This window comes from Equus przewalskii, chromosome X (assembly GCF_037783145.1).
Source record: "Equus przewalskii isolate Varuska chromosome X, EquPr2, whole genome shotgun sequence".
Lineage (NCBI taxonomy): Eukaryota > Metazoa > Chordata > Mammalia > Perissodactyla > Equidae > Equus > Equus przewalskii.
In genome coordinates this window covers 106085786-106111495 of record NC_091863.1, presented here as the reverse complement: position 1 = coordinate 106111495, position 25710 = coordinate 106085786, and the positions used below count along the sequence as shown (strand labels likewise).

Genomic DNA, 25710 nt, shown 5'->3' with positions numbered 1-25710 from the left:
TTTGCATCTACTTCCTCTTTAAGAACAAAAGAATAATTGATAATATTCCTTCATCTTAATTCCGCCTACTCAACAGATCATAGAGAACAGCAAGTTAGGAGGCAGGGGAAAAGAACAATGAAGGAAGGAGAACACATTCTGGGATGTGAAGAACGCAGTTCTTTACATATGTTTGTAAGACAGTTGAATTTACAATCGAGTAAAGAAAAATGAAACAATTATTTGATTCTGTTGTCATTTTACCACATAACGTTTTTCTAAAGAAAAATGAAATAAAGAATGAGAAGAAATTTAATAACTTCCCCCACTTTTAGAAATCCTCAAGTAAGAAACAAAGTCATAATAGGCAACACTTTTATTAGCTCCATTTCCCAGATAGATCTTTAAATTTAATTGAAAGTAGAAATGTCAGATTATTTTGTTCAGCCAGCTAAATCATCTTTGGATCTAAGAGCTCTTAAATTAAATGAAATAACTAATTTTGTCTTTTTGACTAACTCTCTCAGATCTGAAATTCCCTTAAATCTTTAATTATATCCATGGGGAAGGGAAAGGAAACATCCTGCAAACAATCACACTCTTCTTTCAATAAACCAAAAGCGAAGGCTATCATCACAATAAATGCTGGATGCAAATTCCATTGCATCATTTAGCTCATTTCTCTCTGACCTTACAGCCATTCCAAAGGAAAAGGGAGGTCTGGTTTCTTATAAGTATTACAGAAGTAAAGAGAGCAGAGAGGTCAGGCAAAATTGGCTTAATTTTGTTTATCCTGGAAATTACAAGAAATCAGCAATTAAATGTTGGCTTCACCATCTGTATGAGAGAGACAGAGGTGGGCTAAATGATCACTAAATCCCTTAGTGTTCTGACACTGTGAATTTGTGAAGTACTAGAAGCCAAATCCCTTTGTTCCCCTCCTTCTATCACTAGCAGTTTGCCAACTCTAGTTCTGAAGCAATCATTAAGGCAAGAGATGAACTGGCACTGGCCAAATGGTCAATTCTATAGTCAAACAAAAACTATGTACTATCCCATTATTCCAGCAAGAAATTTCGAATCACTCATAGGCTTCATTCAAGTCCCAACTCTCTGATACTATAATGAAGTAGGCTCAGAAGCCAAGGATAGATGGATAAAGAGCAGCAGAGTTATTGCCCAGACTGATCTCTAGCCTCTCACGCTGGCCATGTCCCATTATATATGAGTGACTGCTCCAAGGAAGTCAAGGGGAGCCAGGAGTTCAGCTCATACAGGACTTAAGGTTCTATTAGTCTTCCTCTTCTTTAACTGTAAAGTAAATTCATTCAGAAAGTAAAGTAGCATTCAGAAAGTAACATAATTATACTTGTCCATATACAGAACTAGAACATCCAACAAAACTAGGTGCCTAAAGGGAAAATTTCAAGGATATCTTACCATATCTCAAACCCAGTGCATCAGTGATTAGGAGCTTAGACACACAAACTTAAATGTAATGCTTCATTGGGGAAAAATCTACTTTGTTTGTTTTGAGCCTTTGAATGATGCCATTTTCTCAGTCGACAATACCCTACCTCTCCTCCATCTCTGAAAATCCTGTACCTCTAATTTAAAAGAAAAAACCCACCAACCTTCCCAACTCCCAGGGGAACCTGATCACCCAAACAGAATCAATTACTATCTCCTTTGCCCTCCTGCAGCCTCCACTGTGTTCGCACCTCCATTACTGCACACACTTTATCATCTTTGCATTCTCTTTCATTGCCATGACCTTTCTGCTTTCAACAGTAAGCTCAATAAGGAGGGGGCTCTGTCTCACTAAACACTAGGTACCCTCATAGCACCCAGTACAGTGCTTTGTATACTGTGGCCCTTGGATGTTTGCAGAGTGTTTACCTGGGGGCCCTCCTACAATGCAATCTTCGGCATAAGGTTATCCTTTCATTTGCAGTTTGATTTCTGACTTTTGGTGCAAGGGAGATCACATTCAATAAACTGAAGGATGTTAAAATAGGTACGAAATTCTAAGTCAATCCTTATTCTCATATGTGATTAACATAATAAAAACTTTACAAAGTGACAACTTCAAGATTTTTCTTCTTTCTACTGGAGAGCTCTCTAGGTCGCAAAACAGCAGTTCTTGAATAATATGGATACCAAAGGAGAGTTGGTAGTGGCCATACACACGAGGATGCATTATCAGTGGTATATGCAAGTCTGATTCTGGAAGCATACCTACAATCACTATTAACCAAAGCCGCGTGACTACTGTATGTCCCGGAGAGTCTAGGGCGATTTCAGACTCTAATGCAATGATTAGAAGTCTCGAAGAGCCACAGTCTGTATATCACTCTGCTGTAAATTTTATTGAATTGTTTTGGGCTAAACACATATAGAAATACACAATTCAATCAGGGATCAGGTTTAACCATAAGCATTAATATTAAAATAAAAGGGATTATTACTGACTAGACAGGATGTTACATAAATATTCCCTGGGATTGATAACAAGCCCTAACTATAAAACATTTATTTGGGAAGGGGGATAAGGCCATACAATGAAAGGAAGACAAGGATTCTGCTAAAATGTAAATGATAAAACAGGTATCCTAATTTATTCAGGCCATTATTCAATCAAACCCACACAGGGCACTTTAACGTGATGGACACAGCCTTATTTTATGCTATTCATCCTGGAGGTAAAATAAAAGGATGTCATTCGAGCACTTTCAGAAATAAACACTTTTGGATGGAATCTGAGGCAGAGGACTCATAGCAAATATCGAACTATTACAGGTAATGTTATGGTGAATCTTCAGCACACTTATTAAAATGCATTGGATTAAAACAAAATTGATTTGCTCACTGCCTATCTTCCTTCTAGATGTGGAACTCCAATTAAAATCAATAGGTTTGAAGCTTGTAAGCACAGCACTAAATTATTAACACCATGAGTTCTTTTAGAAAATTAACACTGATTGAAAAAGTGGAATTTTACGTAGACTTACCTTTTCATTCTTAATGAGAAAGTGGCTGCAGAATAATTTTCCTCCAACATTTTCCTCTTTAACCAAATCTATACTTTGAACGAATTTAATCAAATAGCCTTTGCAAGGAGTTACCCATTGGAATCTTAGGACTAAGGAAAATTATCTCTTGGGTCCTGCTGTCTTTAACATTCTATGATCCCAAGACAATGACACTGATGGCACGATGGCGTCAATAGAAAACTATTTTAATCTTGGCAAACACTAAGAATGAAGCAGAGAGATTATAGAATACTCTAAAAGAATGGTCTCTAATAGTTTCAACAATCTAGTATTTTCATTTACCCAAAGCAAAAAACATCATCAGTGTGTATGTTTATGTGTGTCTATGGGTGAAGGGCTAAAAGAATAAGGCTTGTTGTTATTTTTTATGCCCTATCTACTTCTTTAAAAGATTTGGAGCAGTGCATTAATAAATAAGAATACACTTAGAAACCAAGTAAAATGGGATGTGTGTGTGATAGTTAGTCCTGAAAACCTAAGCTAAGAAGAACTACTATAAATGGGCATAAAAGTTAGCTCTGTACTCAGCACCATGATACACCCAACATATATGAAAAATTAGCTTACGTTAACAAATTCGTTACATTAACAAAACAGGGACTGGATTCCAACATCCTCACTGATGATGACTTTATTATACTTATTCCCTTTCCCTTGCATAGGGAGTGCCAGTTCATTTGAAAAAAAAAATGCCCTAAATATTGTTATATTTCCTTTTCCCAAAGAATTTCAGCTTAGAGAACTCTTCTGCTTTCTGCTATAAATTAATCTTCCCTCGAACTTCGCCAACTTTTCCTGAACTGAAATTTCTCAAATAAATCTCCATCCTACTCTACACCCCACTGTCAATAGCAATTGTGAACTTCCTAATCTCTATTCCTAAAGGTACAGATTGACCAGTTTTTACCCCCATTGACCTGTGCTGAAATCTGTTCATGTTACCAAAGCAAAATATTTGATAAATTAAATGTTCAAATGAAGGGGAAAATGCTAGTGAAATTATGAGCTATCTAGTAAAATGAGTTGAATCTTCCAATTTTTAACAAATACCATTATAAACATAAGGTTGTTTAAATGTTCTCCACACAACTATGGCTAGGATAATATATTTTATTAGTCGAAATTTATAGTCCTTGTTCATTTAGCAATCAACTTAGCAAAACTATAATTCTCCAATAAGGATAATCAACATCCAGTACCAAATTTGAATACATGCACAAAATCTGATTTATTTTCCTCCAAAAAAACCTGCTATGTAGTCTGTTTGGGAACTTTAAAGGGTCATAGCATTTTAGAACTGGAAGCGACCCTTATAAAATACTTGGCTTTTCTGATTTTATAATGAGGGATTTCTAGCTGGTAATGGGGTGGGGAGGGCAATGACAAACAAGCAACCTCAAGATAGAGACAAATGACAAAGTTCCTTAATTAGTTCTTGAATTGCCATCGCCAAAATAAGCTTGATGAGCAATTCAAAGTAATTAAAATGCTTTGAACAGTGTGCTACCCAAAATGATCTGTGATCTACAACTTCAGCTGACTTGTACCCTATCATTTTACAGCTCTAACCAGGGAGAAAGTACCACTCATCAAACAAATTCTCACTTCCCACCCGAAAAGGACTCAAAACATTTTGAAAAATACCACCTTACAACTCTGTGTGTCTTTCTTGCCTTGGCTAATTTCATTCCTTCCCTTTCTTTCCCTTCTTCCCAACTAGTCTTAAAGCCAGCTCAGCTACCCAGCGACGGCTTTCCTGCCCATCTCAGCAGACTGGCTTAACTCATCTTCCCCAGGAATTTCTGATCAGGCTAGTAGGGAGCCACTGAAAGATTTCAGCAGATGAGTGAAAAAATAAAGTCTGTGTGTCAGGCAGCTCCATCATGTCTGTGAGTAGCCTCGAGTCTACCTAGTGACAAAGGCCAGAACGGCATGATAAAAGAAGGGATGATGTCTGACATTTTCTGGGAAAAAAGACTGATAGAACTTCATGATTAACTGAACATGGAGATAAAGGAAATCAGCCGCAAATGACAAATAATGCCTGGTGGTCTTTTTCTCCTTGATAATTTTGCGATTTACCAATATATGTTTTATGGCTGATGGCACCTCCCCCACTAAATCAAGTAGTTAAGTGGCATTTGGTGGAGCCTGATTATTTCATATGCTATGATCTAATAATTTTAATGCATTTTTGATTACAGTACTATTCTTCTTACTGCTGACAAAGTACCTGAGATGTTAATTGTAGGGTGAAGACACTTATTCAGTACAAGGAGGAAACAAATGTGATTATATCTGACACTTAACATTCTCTATTCACTCTCCTTCTTTAATAGACATGGCCCTTCAATTTAAAATAGCGATAAAAGAAATGAATGCCTTCCCTTACATGCTTGTATAAAATTTGCCCACTTTTATTTTCTTGCTCTAGAAATTAAGAAAAACACACACACACATAATTTACCATTCATTATTATTACCAATGTAACTTTCCATATAATTCAACCATCAAAATCTATGTCTAGAAAACAAAAATATGTCTACCTCTTTGCTATAATCTGGAGTCTTTCCTTGAATCAAGCATTACAATAATGGGACCAAGATACAAGTCAGTTACCTTAATAAAGAGAAACTTTCCTATTATCTTACTGTATCCCCAATTTGGAGAAAATGCTATAAAATGCTTCCTTTCTTTAGATCAGCAATTCTCAATGTGGTTGCATGCCCTAAGACAGGGGTCGGCAAACTTTTCTGTAAAAAGCCACATGGTAAATATCTTAGGCTTAGTGGGCCAGGTACAGTCTGCAATCTCTGTCACATATTCTTCTTCTTTAGCCTCCAACAACTCTTTAAAAATGTAAAAAATATTTTTACTTTGCAGGCTACACAAAAACATGCTGCAGGCTGGATTTGGCCCTTGGCTACAGTTTGCCGACTGCTGCTGTAAGGAATCCATTGTATGTACTAAATGAACTCCTCTCTAGTAGATCTAGAATGGTCTTAGTCACTTGTCCTTCTTGGGAGAATTGAGAAAACATTAACTCAAATCATTTGCTTTATTATGTGGTTCAGATGACAATCCAGGATGAGAAAGGCTGCATTAGATTAACAAAGAAGGTGATCATTATTATTTTCAAAAAGTACAGGCAGTCAAAAAATATTTACCAGGAAGAAGTTAAAATCCAAAATTTCAAAACTTTCCTTCTGTCCAAAGCATAAGCCAAACATTATAGCTTCACTACCTCTTAGTAGAAAATTAATTACACATAGTGGAAAAGCAATTACACACAAATTGCCTCAGTAGAAAATTAATTACACCTAATTCAAAATTTACTTGGAATGAGTACCTGATGCCTTCAATATATGAATAGTTGTGTATGCCTTATCTTTCATAAATAATAACCTAGTCCAGACTCCTGAGCAGAATCCCCAAAGCTCACAGTTTTAGAGCTTAAGGATTCCCTATACAATCCCCTTACTTTACATTTGAGGAGATGCAAGCAGGCATTATTACATAGTATAGAGGAACAGAATACACTGCATTCCTCATTCTAGTAGTTAGGAGGAAATAATTTAGTGTCCTACCAGGAAAAAATAATTAAATTCTCAAGCTCTGGAACCACTTGGTCATATTAAACAAGAATATTCTTTCATAATATACAGATCAAGTTTTCAGTTAAAGGAGTTTTTTAAAAAATCCTCCAAAAATGTGCTTGATCTTTCAATCAGGATCATACTTACACTCTAACTACATGACACACTGTCATCAAAAAATACACACAAGACCAATCATATTAAAATGCTTACAGTTACACAGATGGACCCTCCCAGAGAACACAGGCATGTGAATGGACAACGGGAGAGACCTGTGTCTAGCCAGGAACCTGGAGAGGGGGCTGCATTCCTGGGAGCAGAACACAATGTTTTGTTTTGTTTTGTATGAGGATATTTATACCTTTTAAACTATTGGAAAGTTGAAAGCTAACAATAGGATAATACAGTATTTAGCATCCCTAAGCATTCTTAGAAAAAAAATAACTGGACTACATACTACTTAGAAGTCTTCTCTCAGCCGAGACATAAATCAAGTGGTGCTAAAAAGTCATTAAGTAAACTTATTTTAAAGTAAATCTGAGATGCTACTCAGCCTTGAAACGCTCCAAAGAACTGTTTTAATCATTCCCTGAGGGAGAGTTTTAAGGCCAGAACCTACTGGAAAAGTAACAACAATATTAAGTCCAGTCATTTGAAAGAAAGATTCCTTCTCTTTAGCCTCCCTCCGCCCCCAAAATAACAGTCCAAATTAGCCAGCTGTAACCCAGTGATATCTGGCACTTTTCCTTGTTAATGAAAAGTATTCATCTTGCCTACAGAGGAAAAAAAAAAGGCCACCCAAAATGACTCCAAGTGTCTAGAAACAATTTATTGGCCCAATACACACGCCACCAAAATTGCATATCTTAAACAGCAAAGCAGCTTAAATCACCATCTCTCTGATGTCAGCTCTTCCCCCTGATCTTTCACAAGCTTTCTCCCAACCAAAAGACTCTTTACTGACATTTTCTTGCCATAACAAATCAATTATGTAAATGTAACTTTTATCACAGAAGTCATAAGGAACAAGAAAGAAATGAATTACTATTACCTCCCCAATTTCCTTTTCTGTTAGCTTTTTCTCCTCTCTGCAGAAAGTAGAGAAATTTCCCATTCTAAAAAATAAAGAGAGAATTCTCAACCTTTCAAGCAAAAGACTACTTTTCCCCTTCCTTGGAAATACTGTCTTTCTCTTCTTCCAGAGTCCAACACCTTTTCCCTCACCTACATTTTCTGTTTGCTCATGAGGCAGCAGTAATCCTCTGGTATTATGAAATTCTACCTTCCCTAAGCAGGGTTTACACTGCAGCCTCCAAAACGATGCCTGAACCTCAGCAGATAGAAGATCCATAGCAACAGCGGTAAGAGTTTTTTTCACTTGCTATTACCAGAAATCACAGTCCAAAAAGACGACCATAGAAGTGTCACCTATGCTAAAACCTTGAAATTGATTCATTATTTAACTAGTCAAATCCCACGTTTTCATTTTATGTGCCCTTTGGGAAGCTTGTCAAAGAGTAAAAAAGATCTTTTGGTGACAGTTACCGTTTTTCATGAAGAGATAAATAGTTTTAAAAAAAGCAGCTCTCTGCATACAAGATTCTGCTTGTCACTGAAACAGGGTCCAATGTCCCATCCCTTCCATTCTCTATCACCTTAGAATCTACAGTGTAAAATATCTATAACAATTTTAGCTTCAAAATGAGAGCTTAGACAATGATCACAAGTTTCTGTTAACTACAAGTCATCTGTACACTACCCACATGCCTCTGATTTTACTAACAGGTAAACCGGTTAAATTTATCAAAAGCAGTTCCTTTGATGCAATGATTCTCTATAAGACTATTCTATGGAAGAAATTAAGCAGAGAACTGAGAATCTTGATAAATATAATCCTACATAATGTACAATTCAATTCTAATTCACCAAAACAGCTTAATACTGGTATTGAATTTCATTAAAAGTCATTTCCCATGATCTGCACCCTATATGGAATGGATTGCTCTGAGTCCAATTTCTTGAATAATAATAATAATAGTTTAAATATTAAAAGCAGCAAACCGAACCAGCCATGATAAAAATGCAACGTGTAAAATCCTGATAACCTTTCAGGTATTTAGAGATAGGTAGATATACATATATGTATTTACCTTAAAGTAGATATTTTAAAGGCAATAAATAATTCTATATATTTTTTGTCTAACAAAAATATTTAGCAAATCCATGGATACCATGATTTTTACTGAGTACATAATTTTTACTGAATTCATTTTATACGCAGACCTTCTTAAATGACATCGCCAAATCATAATTTTCTGCTTCTTGAACTTAGTGACCGTCCTATCTTTTGCCCATTTTTGTTTTGACAATGCACTTTTCTACTTCTTAAAAACAATTACGTCTAAAATTGGTACAATTCATTAAAAACTAAAGGCAAATGTTGAGTCTTACTTTCTTGAATAGATTAAAAGCGTTTTCAAACACAAAATATACTTCACGCACAATACACGTTGCCTGTGCATATATATCCCCCAACCAATTTTCCCCAACAAAAACTTAATCTACCATCCAGAAAATGAAAAGTGGGTCACAAGAGTAATTAAGTAGCCAGGAAGCGAGACAGCTACCACATAAGAGGTGTGAGGTATAAGATAAACATATTAGAATTTTTACACCCAAATAAATTGTATTCCCTAAAGGGGGAGCAAGCCACCTAGAGATTCAAAGACTTTATTCTAATGATAATTAAACATTGCTTAAAATGGTTTAGAGGTACATTTCTACACATGTTTCTTAACACCCTTATTGGTGGCAAATCTTTGACTCTGAAGGATACTTTCGGTTTTGTTGTGTGTTCATTTTAGAAATTGAAAAGAGATTTAGATCCAAGGCTAGTGAGTGAGGTGGGTGATCAGGTTTGCTCACATTGTTTGATGTTGGCAAACTCATTAGGGAGGCCCTATTTGCTTCTCTTCTTTTCAGTTCTAATCCTTTGTTTGAACTAAACTCTGAATTTTCCTACATGGTACTTGTTGGCAAATGGTAATACATTAATCTGACAGGTATAGAGAATATTTTAGAGAGCAGGAGCTGGAGTCAGAAAGGCCATTTAGGAAGTGGTTTGATATTTCCTTAATGATTCAGAAGTAACTTCCTCTCCTCTCCAGGAATTTACATATGTAAACATGAGTTGGTTTTGGAATGTCATGACTGTAAATGGGTACTTTTGACATAATAGCAGCTCAGAGTTATCAAGTATAGGATTTTTTGCAGGGGGTAATAACAGGGTGGGGGAAAGGGATTCTGAACAATAAAAATTGGTGAGATGTATCACAATCGGAAAAAGTCTTAAAAATATCTACCATTGGGGGAAATATTACCACTTACTGGCATTTTATTTCACTTTAGCCAAGTTGCATTTTCACAGCTATAAGCATAAATAGATTTCATTTTCTTAATAAAAGTGTTTGCATTTGAAGATAAGAGCATTTACTGAGCTGTCACACCTACCTGGACGAAGGGAAACAGAAGTGATGGGTGACTGAGATTTTGGAAGCTGTAGAACTTAACACAAAATTGAGCTCAGTCTCTTGGAGGGATAATTGAAAATCATGTTATTTTAATTTCTCACAATTTCATCTACTATCTACCTCCATGTAGAACCTCCGATCTCCATCTTCACTCCTGAACAAACCTGTTCCTAATTACTTCTGTTTGGATATGTGGCCAGTGCTTCAAATTGAACACTTGTAAAAATGAACCCATTTTCTCCCAAACTCAGCCATATCTTTGGGTCTTTACTCTCCCATCATGTTTCCCCCCTTGCTATATCCAATGAGTCCCCAAGGTCTGTTAGTCTTCCTTCAGTGGTGCTCAGAGTGCTCCCCAGACCAGCAGGGCAGCTGGGAACTTATCAGAAATGCAAATTCAGAGACCTCACTGCAGACCTACTAAATCAGAAACTCTGGAGATGGGGGGCCTGGCAGTCTGTGTTTTAACAAACCCTCCGGTTAGTTTTTTTTTTTTTTTTTAAAGATTTTATTTTTTCCTTTTTCTCCCCAAAGCCCCCCGGTACATAGTTGTGTATTCTTCGTTGTGGGTTCCTCTAGTTGTGGCATGTGGGACGCTGCCTCAGCGTGGTCTGACGAGCAGTGCCATGTCTGCGCCCAGGATTCGAACCGCCGAAACACTGGGCCGCCTGCAGCGGAGCGCGCGAACTTAACCACTCGGCCACGGGGCCAGCCCCCTCTCCGGTTAGTTTTGATACCTGCTCAAGTTTGACCATCACTGCCCTAGATCAAACCCTTATCAACTAAAGCCTGGGCAATTACAATATCCACTTATTACATTCAGTGTTCCCCTTCTCCAACCCAGCCTGGTGGGTTGAAAGTCTAACGTGATCTTCTAAAAACAAACAAACAAGTCATTGCTTCCATCAGTTCACTTTCTTGCTGAAAATCTCCTCGTAGACTGGGTTAAAAACAACAGTTTCAGTTTGGCATTCAAGGCCTTTTATAATTTGGCCCTAAGACAGTTCATGGCAATAAGTACCTACCTCAAACGTCTGTTATAGAAGGAACCTTGTGCATGCTTCTCTGTGCCTTTTCTCCTGCTTGTCTCCTACTCTCCTTTAAGGGTCTGTTGAGGGCTGCCCTGCCTAGAAGCAAAGTACAGCAGTGGCAAAAGCACGAGTGCCTAGCATAAAGGAATTCTGTAAACGATAGTTCCCTTCCTTCGTTCCGTCTGCCTCAGACGCTACTACAGCAGTTTCTGTCTCATTTAGGATTCATCACTATTGCTCTGCATTTAGATTCCTAAATGTGCAGGTGTCCAGTCTCTCCAGTCACAGCATAAACTTCTTGAGGTCTGAGACTTTCATACTTTTTGCATCTCAAAGACAGGCATCAAGCACCATGTCCTACACAAAGTGGGCCTTCCAAACTTTGCTGATAATTTTCTAGCTTAAATCACAGCTCGTTGTTTTATGAAGACTAAGTATGTAAAACCATTAAACCTGGATCACCAGTGTCCAACTTGGGAAAGTCCAATATATTACCATTTACTGACAGGCACATAGGAAGGCTCAGAGCTAAGTTCAAACAAAGGATTTGAACTAAAGCTAGAGAAGCAAACAGGATCCTAATTAATGAGTTTCCTAACTGTGCTTCCCATGGGGTCAGCAGCACTTAAAAAGCACACATCTGAAATACGCTTCTTTCCCTGAGGCTGCTAGACACACCGACTATAGTCTCTTTAACCACAAGAGGTCAAAGTTCTATTTTCTATCACCATACTTAGTAGCATGTGTGCATGCTTTGCTGATTAGTTTCTTTTGTGCTTCTGCTTAAAGTTAAGGCAGGCAGCAGGAAATTGAGACCAGGGAGTCTAGAAACTTTCCCAGCTCTAGCGGGAAGCAATGATGATGAGGCAGAGGCTTTTTGAAGAAATTATGACTTTATGGTTTCTATTGGCTCAGGTCCCCCAAATTTTCTTGCATTAATAACAACCTATGTCCCACCTGATTATCTATGTTGCCCATCCCTTCCTCATCACCCACTGCTGTTATTTACACTATAGTGCACCAAGCAGTAAAGTCCTAGCTTAATATAACATACTGTAAAGTGATATGTCCCGAAGCCAATGGTTTAATGGAAAGCTGGGGGAGGGGGATAAAAAGGCACTACCAGAGCAACTCAAAAATGCATTTTCAAAGAAAAATCTGGATGCGTCTAGATGTCCTTGAAGTATTTCCTCCATTTGCCAAAAATTCACTGCTAGGATTGTGTTACCAGGCACTACTGAAACCTGGTAGAGTAATTCACTAGTATGCTTAGAAATTCCCTAACACATCTAGTGTGGTATGGATTTCAAATCCAGTAAAACTTCATTAAGTTGATACTGGGAAGCTATTTCCATAATTCAAAGCAACTGTTATTCTTCAGCTAGACACTCTATTGTTCTGTGATAAACAAATTTAAAAATTCAATGATGGTTGATTTGAACCTACTTTTTTCAGTCCTTTACATTTTAAATTGGTAGGGTTTTACAGATTTCTTTTCCCCGCTTTTTTAAAAACGGGTGAAAGACGGAGAGGGGAAAAAATACCACTAAGAACACACAATCTCTGTTATAAGGATCACAAAGAAAGGTTGAAAAGCTCTTCCTATAAACATTTTCCATGAGAAAAAGACAAAAACACAGTCCTTGAATTTCCTCAGCAGCACATTTTTGAAGTTACTTGACCAAAAAGGAGGAAAGTGGGCACTTATAAAAGATAATTAGAATATTTTTAACTCTTTCACTTAAGCTGTCTCTAGTCCCTAGGAAGTATGAACCACAATTTTGTTCTAATTTTGCTAGAATATCTAAAGCTATGCCATACTAACGACTAATCTGAGATTTTAGGACACGGATCATTGTAATCCACGATCATATGCTAAACGAAGGAAAAGAAAGGCCAGAGGGCTGCTGTCAGGGGGATGCTGGAACAAGTCCAGAAAAGGCTGAGGGCGAATGTAGCTCTATCCCCAGTCAGGTAAATGCTGGTGAAAGGTGATGGGGAAACAGGCAGGATTAGAGAAGTATGGGTTCTTCTCTGTACTAGGTTTCTGGGTTTCTCTGCATGTGCATGTCAGGTGACCTGCCTGAATTATATGGGATTTGGGGGAGGGACAATAAAGAGGATGATGGGTAGAGTTTCTAAATCCAAATTTGAAGGCATTTTCCTATTGGACAACTCTTCCGATTTCATAGAATTGTTGAGAAGAATTAGTTAGTATCTTTATAAAATGTTTGATTCCTACAAGCATTAACTCAAAGATGTGGTCTCTGCCATATAGCACCTTAGTCTAAAGCGGCAGCAGATGACCAAATGAGAAATGTACACAAGATGAAGTCAAAATTTTAGTTGTGCACATTTTACTGATTTCTGTTCTTTTAAAAGTGAGTTACTTCATGGCATTCCTCTAGAGACATTGTTTTATATGTACATGTGGCAGAAATTCTTTGGGTCTTAATTATGAGAAATGAAAAGGAGTTTGTTGCATCACACCTAGTAATAGTGTTCATTTTTGTTCTCCTAACTCCGTTTTCTAGCATCAAATAAAACATGTAAAACCACCACTCTTTCAGGAGACACAACTCAGTCAAAAACTATCAAGCTGTCTGAAATTCTACTACTAGATTTCCTTTTTTTAAGGCATTATTCCCTGTAAAATGTGAACATCCATGGGAGAGGTCACACACTGAGGCATTAATCAAAACCACCTTAATATGAATGAAATTCATCAGTTTCATTTTAGTGTGATAGCTGGGATAGAGAACTGAAAAAGTTTCTTTTATTTATTTGGGTTTTTTTGGTGGGGGGAGAGTGGGGACAGAGGGAAGGGACAAGAGGTTATTTCTCCCAAAGACACAAATTTGTCTGAAGTCAGCCCTAGTTACTAGGAAAGCAATGAGGCTCCTTTTTCTCTCAAAACCCTGGGAAGGCAAGGGAATGAGAGCTTCAGTGTGTAGACAGCTGATTAGTTACAAGTATATTTTGTTAGACATATTACATATAATGCATTCAAATCATTTTAGTAAGTATAAAATGTCTACATTGTGCACACAGAAATTAGCCTTCATGATCTACACGAATTAAAGCATTACACAATATATTTAAAGAAACAATGGGAAAAAGTTAGAAAAGTCTAGTTTATACTACATTCATTAGCCAACACTGTTACATATAATTCATACTTAATGGTACAAAGAAAAGTAAAGTACATGGTCCCTTCAAGAAATGTACAACTTAAGTTTGGGAGGCAAGAATAACATATATAATTAGAGAAAATCTAAGGCAGTCAATAAATTGACTGGACTGTCTGCTACCGACAACAGATATAATAAGTGCTTGGAAATGGGTGAGATTTCTGTAGCCTGGAACATTCAGAGAAATTTCATAGAGAAAGTAAAATGGAGACATTGAAAACCAGGTAGGATTTGGCTAGTCAGTGATTATTGAATTGTAACTGGCATGGTACAACAAAAGAAATTTCTTGGTGGGTAGTAGTGATAACGAAGTTTAGATCTGTAGAGAGAAGCCAGATAACAGAAAGTCTGGAAAGCTGAGCAGAGGACTTTGGGTCTGGCGGCAGGGTGTGTGGTGGAGGGGGGATGGACTTCAACAGAAAAATGTGGGTTATCAAGCAGCAGAGAGGTGAGATAATGACAATGTTTTCACGTGATTAGCCTAGCATTGTTCTGCAGGATGAATTGCCCATATACATCATAACACCTTTTATAAAGGAGCTCAAAATATACTCCACAGATGATACTTAATTCATCCTAATAACATCTCATTGAAGCAAAGGAAATGAAGCTTTTATTATTCCCCATTTTGTAGATGATTTGCTCAAGGTTACTCAATAAATGAAAGGCAGAATAAAAAAACACAGTATCACAATGTTCAATGGTTCCTAAGTACCAGCTAAATTACATTCTCTTATTTTCTATGACTAAAGTAAGGGTGGGACATGATGGACATTTGTCCTCAAGTGCCATTTCTAGACCCTCATTAGTCTTCAAGGCACATGCACTATGATATCCAATTCCTATTTACTCTCCCTACAGCCCCTAGCCTCTAACCCCATACCTTCCAACTATCCCCAACTCTCCCAGCTAACAGTTGTCTTTGATTATTCTGTTCCAGCTGGTCTTCTGCCATTATTATTAGCATATTCAACATCTCTGTATCAATCACGTACCAACAAGGTCAATGGTTTGAGTTTATTAATGCAAGGCAATGCTTTCCACCTCAAATTGCAAAGCTGATTAGTCCTTTCAGAAGGTATAAAGGAAGTAAGAACTCCACATACTATATTCTGGAACCAAACTGAATTCCTACTCCAATTTAGGTTTCACGATGAGAGTTAAACAGTTCAAGAATTCCCCCCAGTTAACTCCCTCTAGATCCTGATACTGACATATTTTCTCATCCAACCACGCCTCTTAAAGTCACCCTTCCTTTTCTTACAAGCTAATCCTCCATCTATGTTCCTGTCTCACGAGGGCCCTCACTTCCACATATTCTCTCTGGCTTTATGAACCTCTCCCTGGTTGGTGGCTTCCATCCTTCAGTTTCAAGTAAAGAGACTGGTATATAGTAAATGCTCACTAAATGTCTGATGAATGACTAAAGCTCCAGATCTATGTCTTCAAGTATTTGCTGGACATTTTTTCAAGCAACTTTATTGAGGCATATTGATAAACAAGAAATTGTACATGTTTAATGTACACTATTAGGTGAGTTTGGACACACACATACACCTGTGAAACCATCACTACAATCAAGGTAATAGACATACTGTTCTACATTTTCACTTTGTCATCCCATTGCTACCTCAAACTTCACAAGCCTAGAAATCATTAACTTCCTACCATAATTGGCTCTTCCCCCTGACTTTCCAATTTCTTTCAGATGTACCATAATTTTCCCAGTTCCCCATATTCAATACCACAAAGGCTTTGAGTCCTCCTTCTGTAACTAGCTAATTATTAAGTCTGATAATTACATTTTTCTCTTCACAGTACTAGGCATATAGAAGGCAATCACTCAGTGCAAGGTCCATTGCATCTGTACAGATATGATTGTCCCACTGAAACAGCCTCGGTAGATCAAACTGCCTCAAGTCTCTCAGTTCTCCAGTTCATCCATTCATCCAGTCTTGAGATTTTTCTTCCTAAATAGAACTTTGTTCATTAAATCTCCCTTACTCAGAAATGTTTAGTGGCTAGTCCAAAGGCCAAAATTTCTCCCTAACATTCAAGAACGACCATAATCTGGACCCAATCAAGTTTTCCAATCTTACCCCCTACTGTTTCTCTACAGGAATTCTTCATCAAAGTCCAAGTGATTTTATTCCATTCTCAAAGATTGTGTGTGCACACATGCCTGTGGGTGGGCCCTTCTCTGTCCACATGGCTTTGCTCAGGGCATTTCCCTGCCTGGAAATGCCCTCTCCAACATGGAGCCTAACAATCCTTTGGGGTCAGTTTACCTTCTGTAAGCCTTCAACTCTTCTAGGCAGAAAATTCTATTACAGAGTGAGTATCACAGATTTTGCATTATTTGATATTTCATGAGCTAGATTTAACTCCTCAACAACATTTTAAGATCTTTAAGGGCACAGATTATGTAGTGTACTTCTACATCCTTCCCAGAACCCAGTAAGTAGGTTCACCAATGCAAGGCAATATTTTCCACCTCTTAGATAAAAGTCTTCAATAAAGTGTTCATTAATCCTTAAACTTCATTTCCATCTCACATCTCAAATAACAACCATTTAAAAAGTGTATCACCTATCACCTTGATCATACTTAAAGATATGTGAAGGCTAGTTTTAAAATTCTTCAGTAAGAACTTTAAAAAAATTATTTCACAAAAGGCATAACATAAAGCATAACAATAATGCTTAGTACTCCAACATTTAACTTTGTTCTCCCACCTACATTTTATGAAAGATTTAACAACCTATTTAGAATACTGTCTTCATAAATACTAATGCAGGTTTTAAGGGGAAATATCTTAAACTCAAGTATGATTTATAACCGAAAACTTCAAAGAAAAAAACATGTTTTAAACCATTAAGGAGTAAATATTTCAGCGGAAAGAAACAGGTTTATTGGCTTATTTTTTTAAACTAGTGCTTTAAATATTTTTCAAGAGTTTAGCTCCTGGTATGGAAAATTCCTTTATATACTAAAGAAGTAAGCACAAATTAAGTATAAGAAAAATTCCTACCCTCAACATTTGGTGTAATATGGCAAAAATGTTCATTACCACAATATTAAGAAATATCAACAATATGAGTTTGAATAACTAATTCATAAGGAAGAGTTTGAACTGGACCAAATCCTGGGTTTTCTTTCGTCACTCCAAGTTTCTTTTCTATTTTAAACTAGTGGCAACAGAAATTTCTTTGTTTGAAAGTCAGGAACGCTGGAAGTCTTAAGTGATAGAACAGGTAACTCAGCTTCTACTTCACGTCTCTCCTCAGGGGGAGAAAAACACTGTGGGTACAGTAATTTTGTTTTTATTTCTGGAAAAATCATTTTTTCCATCAATCTTCATAATTCTCTAAAATAAACTGTTAAAAAGTTATAGGCTGGTCGACCACTTCACCCTGATTTGTGGAAATACTATACATTAATTTCAAGAACACATGGCTAACTCGAGTTTTCTTACTACTCAAAAGGTCTAAAAGTTGCTCCTAACTCCTTAAGAAAACTCTAGGAGAATTTTACAAGCTCTTGGTATATTTCTGCATCTCATCTGCTATATTTTTGAACAAAAAAATAGCAAAAGTAGACTAGGCTCAAGAGTCACACTGCATGCTATTAAATTTATTTTTAGGGTACTGTACAATTTTAACTGTGGAAAACTTTTGTGTTGCACCAAATGCTTAAGAACCACATCTACTAAGAAAACGGAAATAAGAATTTAAGAATTTACCATTTCATTAAGTTGGAGAAAATGACAAATATTCCTTTCTTCTTTGCTAATATTGAGATGACTGCCCTCCCCAAATTAGGTTGGAAGAAGTATTCGCAACTTTGAGAAGGCATAAACTGAAAAGGCAGAATTTGACATTTAAAATATGTGATTCACATTCTAAGCCACCTTAATTAAGATTTAAAAATTCAAGTGATAGGGAACGCAGATAATTAAAAAGCAGGGAGCAAAAAGAAATACTGAACAGTAAGCAGTTCCTAAACCATAAATCAAATAAAACAAATCAAATAAGGACCAGAAACCATATAAATCAAATAACGTCAAGACAAATGAAATAAAGACCAGAAACCATTTTCTCTTCAACACACAGGTTCCCTAGAACCACAAACTTGATGAACTGGAGGCACTCACTCTGCTGACGCACTGCACGTATGCACGCAGGAGCGCGTACACAATGGAGAGAGAAACATGGAGACCCTCAGAGACAAATTTTACATCTGTAACGTTCTGCTCTCCACATGATGGAGAGCACGGTGGGAAAACTTTCGCACTTTCTTATACACCAGAAAGAGCAAAACTGTAGTTATTATTGCAAACTATTAATTCTCTTGATACAATTAAAGGCAGGGCTGAATGAATGGGGTGTGGGGCAGGATGGATGGGAGAAAGAGGGAGGAAAGGATGGTGAGGGGGGCGGCCTTAGAAAAAAGTTTGAGGCATTCTGCAAAAATTGAATGGATTAACCTTTTAAAAAGCCCTAATATTTCTCATTTCCCCTTTTCCCCCTCTCTTCTTTATTAAATACACACCGACTTCCTGGGACTGAACACAGACTTGCCCCATATTCAGCGAACAGGCCCGGTGCTTAGACACACGGGAGTCATAGGTCAGATATATGTCTGACACAAATGGTCCTTTTTTGGGAAAGTATTTTTAAAATCACTGTCTTGTGGCCATGCATAAAATGTGACCAACTGCTAAAACAGGATGAATTCCATGCATCAGTTAGTAAATTGAGGCCCTAATGCATAGTGCTTTGATTTCTACTAGAAACATAAGCTGTCTGTTTACTACTCTAAACATTTTTTCTGCACTTGAAAAGTTTGCTTTCACAGTTTTAGAAGATAATGAGGGACTGCGGCTTTAGTATTTCTAGCCTCTGACCTATTCATAAATGGGTTGTTTAGGCTATCTAGCAACGGAAAAAAAATGTGAACGCTTAAAAGTTAGTAGACTTGGATAACATTTAGTAGATAGCTTGAAATGCACCGATCTAAAAACATAACAGCATAAAAAGTGTATGGACACAGCTTATTTCTTCTTTAGTAAAATGAAAATATAATGAGGGGCTGGGTAGATCGCGAGTAACAAATTGGGTCCCATGCTGTAGTCCCTTGTCCAGGACAAAAAGCTTTCTTTAAGTACATTCAACAGTCATCTTGTGGGAAAGGCAGGGGGAGGGGACCGGGGAGTCATCATCTAGGCGACTGTGACATAGGACCCTGCATTTCTCACGCCACACTATGGGCTGGGCCAGGTGGGGGAGCGAGATACAACTTTGCCCTTCAGAAGCAGCACCAAAAGGGGAAAAGAAGTCACCTCGCTCTTCGCTCTACGCACACAGGAAGAGCCCAATTCAATGCCGCCACCACAGACACCCTCTTGTCTTGCTCCGGCCCAACTTGTGTGTGTGGTGGGGCAGCACGACTGGCGTTTTACCCCACGAATTCCGAGGCACCTCCATCTCTCCTAAATTACGTCCTCCCACTCCAATCCCCAATCGTTTCACGCTCAGCAGGCGCAGGTGTCTCGCTCTGGCCTATTTTTATAAGCCCCCGCCCCCCATTCCCACCTCATTGCGCGCCCCAGTCCCTCCCCGCCTTCCCAGCGCGGGGCACTACCTAGCCTAAACGCCAAGAAACACTTAGAGCCCTCTTCCTGGGTCACCTGGCCAGAGCACCCGGCCCTGCCTTGAGGGGAGCCCTGGGGCCGCCTCTCGTCGCCGGTGCCCAGCTTGGAGCGCGCACCGGGCTCCCGGGCCGTCACGTGGGCGGCGGGGGAGGCCTGGGCTTCCTCACCTGCATCCCGGGCACTTGGACAGCCACCGGTGAGTGGGCCATGAAGGCGACTGCTGCTCCACACTGCTTCGGCGGCGGTGGCGCCTTGGGCTCGGACTGGCTCCTCCTCCGGGGGTAGCTCCGCGGCCCTCCCTGGCTTTTCGACCGGGGCCTGGAAGGACACACAGAAGTAGGGTTACCGGGCTGGTGGCGCGTAGCTCGAGCTGGGAGGTGGGCAGTTCGCGGCGCGGCTCCCTGGGACTCAGTCTACCTTTCTGGCGCCCGCCCGGCGCTGTTGCCGCCGCCTCCGCTGCCGCTTCTCCTCCTGAATGCGGGGCGCTGTGTGTGGCGGTGGCTGGGACCTGGGCTCCAGTGATGCCGCTTGTCTGCGCCTCGCCGCTTTAGGAAGAGGAGGTGGAGGCGCCCCAGCAACCCGCCCGCCCGCCTGGCCCGGGAGGCGGTTGGGGGCGGTTCCGCCGTTGGCCCTGCCCCCGCCCCGCAGCCGGGCGGTGTCAGGAGAACTAAGGCTCCACGCAGTGAAGGGGTTTGGCTGGAGTTGCTGGAACCTGAGAAGGGGGAGACTCTCCCTGCACATGGAGATGAGAACCTGGGGCCTGGGGAACCTGGAACACGGCTCGGCCTGGAGAGAGAATGGAAGAGTTTGGGTGACCCTGGGGGTTTGAGGGCGTCCCGGACGCGGCCACGTTGCAGGCAGGCGCGCGAGACTGGGGCACACGCAGCCTCGGAGACGTTTTGAGTTGAAACTCGGGGAGTGTTGGAAGTGTTTCTTGGCTCCCCGATCTTGTCGAGGGTGGAGGCACAGAGAGCCGCCAAGTCAGTGGACCCCTGCTCATTCGCGGGGTCCAATCTCCTCAATCTAGGGCTGCGCGCCACTGGGCGGGTCCGTAGCCACTGTCCTGCTTTCCGGATTCCTTGCCCCCAGACGTGCTTCAGATGACTTAAACCTGAGGCTACACCTGCCTCTTGGGCTCTCAGTTGGTGGGGGACGGCCAGACTGAGGCTTCTCTTCGCCGCAAGTTCGCACGTGTAACAGAGAGGGAAATTGGAAAACAGTTGGTATAGCGGCAGAAAAGTTAATGAGGATAATAGAGGCATGGGAAATGAGATCGGATCATTAGCAGTCCGTATTATTGGACTCAGCATACACAGCAATGTTTCCGGCAACTCCCAGCCTCCACCCCATTTTAAGTTCCACTTCAGGAGGGAGACAAGCTCCTTTGAGAGTACCCTAATAATAACAACAGTAACGATAATAATAATAGTAATTACAGGAATCTCGTTGTGAAGGCACCTTTGGGAATCTACAAGGGGTTAATAAGATTTTAAAAATGTAATATCCGAGTGCCACTTTAAAATGAGGATGAAGTTCCCTACCTTGCAAGTTGCTGTAGGTCTGTACCCAACACAGTGCTGGGGCTCTAGTAGATGCTCAATAAATATTTCTCTTGTTCCTTTTGAATCTTTCTCAAAAGATAACATATTACTGTTATCAATATTGTTGTTATTAACGGATGCCATTTTCTTTGCCCAGGGACTGCTAAGTATTATATGTGTGTTACCTTATTGAATCTTTACAAGGGCCCTCTGAGGTCGTATTGCTTTTCCCTCATTTTACACAAGAAGAAAAAGGCTCAGTGAAGTTAAATAATTTGACCCAAATATCACACAATTAAGAAGTGATAGAGTTGGGAATTCAAACCCAGGTTCGTCTAACTTTGAAGATCTATTCTCTTAGCAACTGTCAAGTATACAAAACAGTATTGTTAACTATGGTCACCATGCTGTACATTACATCTCCCAAACTTGCTCATCTTCTAACTGGAAGTTTGTACCCTTTGACCACCTTCACCTGTTTCCTCCATCACCTGCCCCTGGCAACCACCAGTCCACTCTCTGTTTCTGTAAGTTTGGTATTTTTTTAGATTCCACATGTGAGTGGGATCATGTGGTATTTGTCTTTCTCTGACTTATTTCACTTAGCATAATGCCCTCAAGGTCCATCCATGTTGTCACAAATGGCAGGATTTCCTTCTTTTTTATGGCTGAATAATATTCCATTGCATGTATATACAACACATTTTCATTATCCATTCACACGATAAAGGATATAATTGCATTTCCCTTACTCCTGGTTCCCCAATTCCAGGCCCTTGCTCCTTCTAACCTGATGATAGGCCCCAATCCAGTCTATTTCCCACCAGCCCAGCTCACACTTCACAATGTCAGCCTAACCAGAAACTGGCAGTGCCACCGAAACTTTAATGTCCATAGAAATTCCCTGGGATTCTTCTTAAAGTGCGAATTTTGATTTAGGAAGTCTGGAGTGGGCCCAAGATTCTGCCTTGCTAACAATTTATCACATGGTGCCAATACTGCTGATTCTTGGATCATGCTTTGAGTAGCAAGGGTCTGAATCAAGCTCCATCATTTAAGGCTCATCTCAAGGCCCACCCCCACTCAGCCTTCCTCATTGCTCCAAGCCCTCCTTCAAAATTCTCCTATTACATTCACATGGTAATTTTTTCTTATTTCATGCATTTCATTTGTTTAGTCTGCCCAACAAGATTATTGAGTGCTTGAGGCCAGAGATCCAGCTTCTCTTACATGAAGATTATCCAGGTAGGATGTCAGCTCTCTGAGGGCAAGATTTTTGTCTGTTTTGTTCATTGCTGTATCCTCAGAGCCTAGAACAGTATGTGGCATGTAATAAGCCCTCAACAGATATTTGTTGAGTGAATGAATGAATGGATTCCCTTTGAATTCCTCACTGAGGTTGGTATAGTGCTGGGCACGCTATGGGTACACTGTATGTTTTATTGCTGCCTGGTTAAACCCCTAGGCACTGCTCTTGCTGAATCTTTAAATTGTTCACTTTATAACATGTTACACCTCCCATTTTTTTGTCTTCTGAATTCTTTCCAGTTGCTTTAATTTCACAACTACCTAAGAGTGTGTTGTGTAACTTTAATAAACAAGTAAATTAAGTATGTCTTTGAAGTGACTTTCCCTGGCATCATTCTGGGCCAGAGTTTTGAAAGAGTGTGGAAGACTGAATGCTAAATTTTGAGACCTGATCTATTGAGACATTTCCTTAAAAACACTTCTTTGAGATCTTAGCAACTTTTGACCTTATTTAGGCCTACTGCTATTGAACAAATTATTTGTTGTTGCTATTATTGATAGAGATAACTTGAGTTTTTACATGGAGCTCCTTGTGGTTTGCTTATGCTTTTTCATATATGTATTTTTTCTAATTTAAATAAAATGTTAAGAAATTCTTTTTTGTTTTTTCTGTGGAAGACTGGCCCTGAGCTAACATCCGTGCCCATCTTCCTCTACTTTATACGTGGGATGCCTACCACAGCATGGCTTGCCATGCGATGCCATGTCCGCACCCGGGATCCGAACCTGCAAACCCCGGGCCGCCGAAGTGGAACGTGCGCGCTTAACTGCTGCACCACCGGGCTGGCCCCATGTTAAGAAATTCAAGTGTGCTTTGGTACTCCCCCTCAAGAAGGACACTTGAATATTTTACTTCAAATGTCAGCCCAGAGTATAATAATATATTACAAGGTGTTCCCACAGCTTGATGGAAGAAGTTCCTTGAGGGGAGACACTACATCTTATGCTCTTTGGTAACCCCACAGAATGTAACATAGTCCTGCAGGGAGCATTTGGTACCTGCTTGATTGATGTGGCCTGAGTAGCTATGAATACTTAATAACCATAGAAATAAAGTGAGATTGTATAAAGATTAACTGAAGTCAGTGAATTCCAAGTTAGACAGTGTCCTTGAGCCCCGCAAAGTTTAATAATTTAAATTTATGATCTTTGGTTTTAATTTCCTACATTTGTCATACCCTCAATGTTAAATATTTGACTTTAACCATGTTTATAAATATTTACTGGATGGACTGGTTCAGAGCTAAAGTGTAAGTAGACAGAAATAGCCAAATTTTAATGTAGGCAACAGTGAGGTAATACATTAGGGTCATGGTTCTCAACCACGGTCATTTTTGCCTCCTGGAGACATTTTTGGTTGTCACACATGGGGAGGAAAGGGTGCTGCTAGTAGGGGGTAGAGGCCAGGGATGCTGCTGGCTATACTCTAATGCGCAGGACAGCCCTCAGAGCAAAGGATTACCCAGCCCAAAATGTCAGTGGTGCCAAACTTTGAGAAACCATGCTCTACACTCTTTGCAATAGAAGTTACTAACTTGGGAATCACTGTTTCCCGAGGATTTCAGTTGAATGTGATGGCTGGGGCCAAAAAAGAAACCAAAAAAAAAAACCCACAAGACATTGGGCCACAGCAAGTGGGTACTGGAAACAAAGCGGTATTTTTATGTTACCTTGTACTAAACCATAGATCATTTCCCTCAAAAGAATGAATAGCACCTAATGAAAAATAATATTGAACAGAAAATAACTTTAAGAAAAATTTAATGATTTGATTAAAAAAATATTTAGTCATGGAGCATGTTCTAAGGTACCAGGCATTACCTGGGAGCCTCCAAATATGTTACCTCATTGAGATACATTTGACCTCTAACTCTATTTCACAAAATTTAAAGGTAGGGTTTAACATTTTGGACTTTCACATTTGGGCCTAATAACTACACTTAAATGTATAAAGTGTAAAAATATATAAAGTATAAGGACACATTGATACAATTATCTGAATTTCTTTCAATTATCTGAATATTTGAAACTAAAGGAAGTTATCTGGGTAATTCTAGAAGCTCACCATCCAGTGACGGGAAGATTTTGATTCAAGCTACTAGACTCTGTACTGATGTTTGGAAGTATAACATTCAGGGGTCATATATATATATATATATATATATATGCTGTATCCTCAGAGCCTATATATATATATAAGCGTATGTGATACCTCAAATCTCCTCTTTGCTCTCTGTGGGTATCAAATTGGAAAGCAGGATATAATAGTTTTTGCAGATGTTGTGTCCTCACTATTGTTCCAGTAAAGCATCCCAAGGAAAAACGTATTGAATCAATTCTTGGTCAGGGAACATTAAACCTGTGTAATTGCTTAATTCTCCTGAATAAGCTTGCACCTTTTGGGGCTGCACAGTACTCTACCATAGTATCATTTATAACAAAAACTAGTATCTAAGACTCGGCGCAGCTGAATTTTCTTGCAAGCTTTACTTCCTGACCCTACAGAGGGGAATAGAGCAACAGAGGAGGTGGGTGGAAGCAGATGCTGCTTAAGTGGTTTCCTGCTTATACCATTTCTTTACATATACCCTCACTCACTTTGAAATATTTGCATTTAGCTACCAAAAGAATCCAGCTCATTACTTCTTGCCTTCACCAATTGGTTACAGAACCGAGAGGGGTAAATGTGACCCAGACAATTTCATTAAGGTGTAGAGGTGGGAGTCAAAAGATGGCATGTTAAGAGATAGCTTCCTGGTTTCAGTTTTGCTGCCTGCCTGAACTCTCACAGAATTGCACGCTTGATCTCTAGTTGCCTTGGACCCAG

General features: G+C 39.3%; 1 protein-coding gene across 1 annotated transcript in view; it reads right to left on the bottom strand.

Annotated features, from left to right (window-relative positions):
- Positions 1 to 20672, bottom strand: part of STK26 (serine/threonine kinase 26) — a 49812-nt gene extending 29140 nt beyond the window's left edge. The window contains exons 1-2 of the mRNA XM_070605667.1: positions 20452 to 20672; positions 20202 to 20352 (exon numbers count right to left, since the gene is read on the bottom strand). Coding sequence (XP_070461768.1) covers positions 20202 to 20243 — 42 coding nt within the window. The 5' untranslated portion in view covers positions 20244 to 20352; positions 20452 to 20672. The remainder of the gene's footprint in view (positions 1 to 20201; positions 20353 to 20451) is intronic.
- Between the last annotated feature and the right edge of the window lie 5038 nt (positions 20673 to 25710).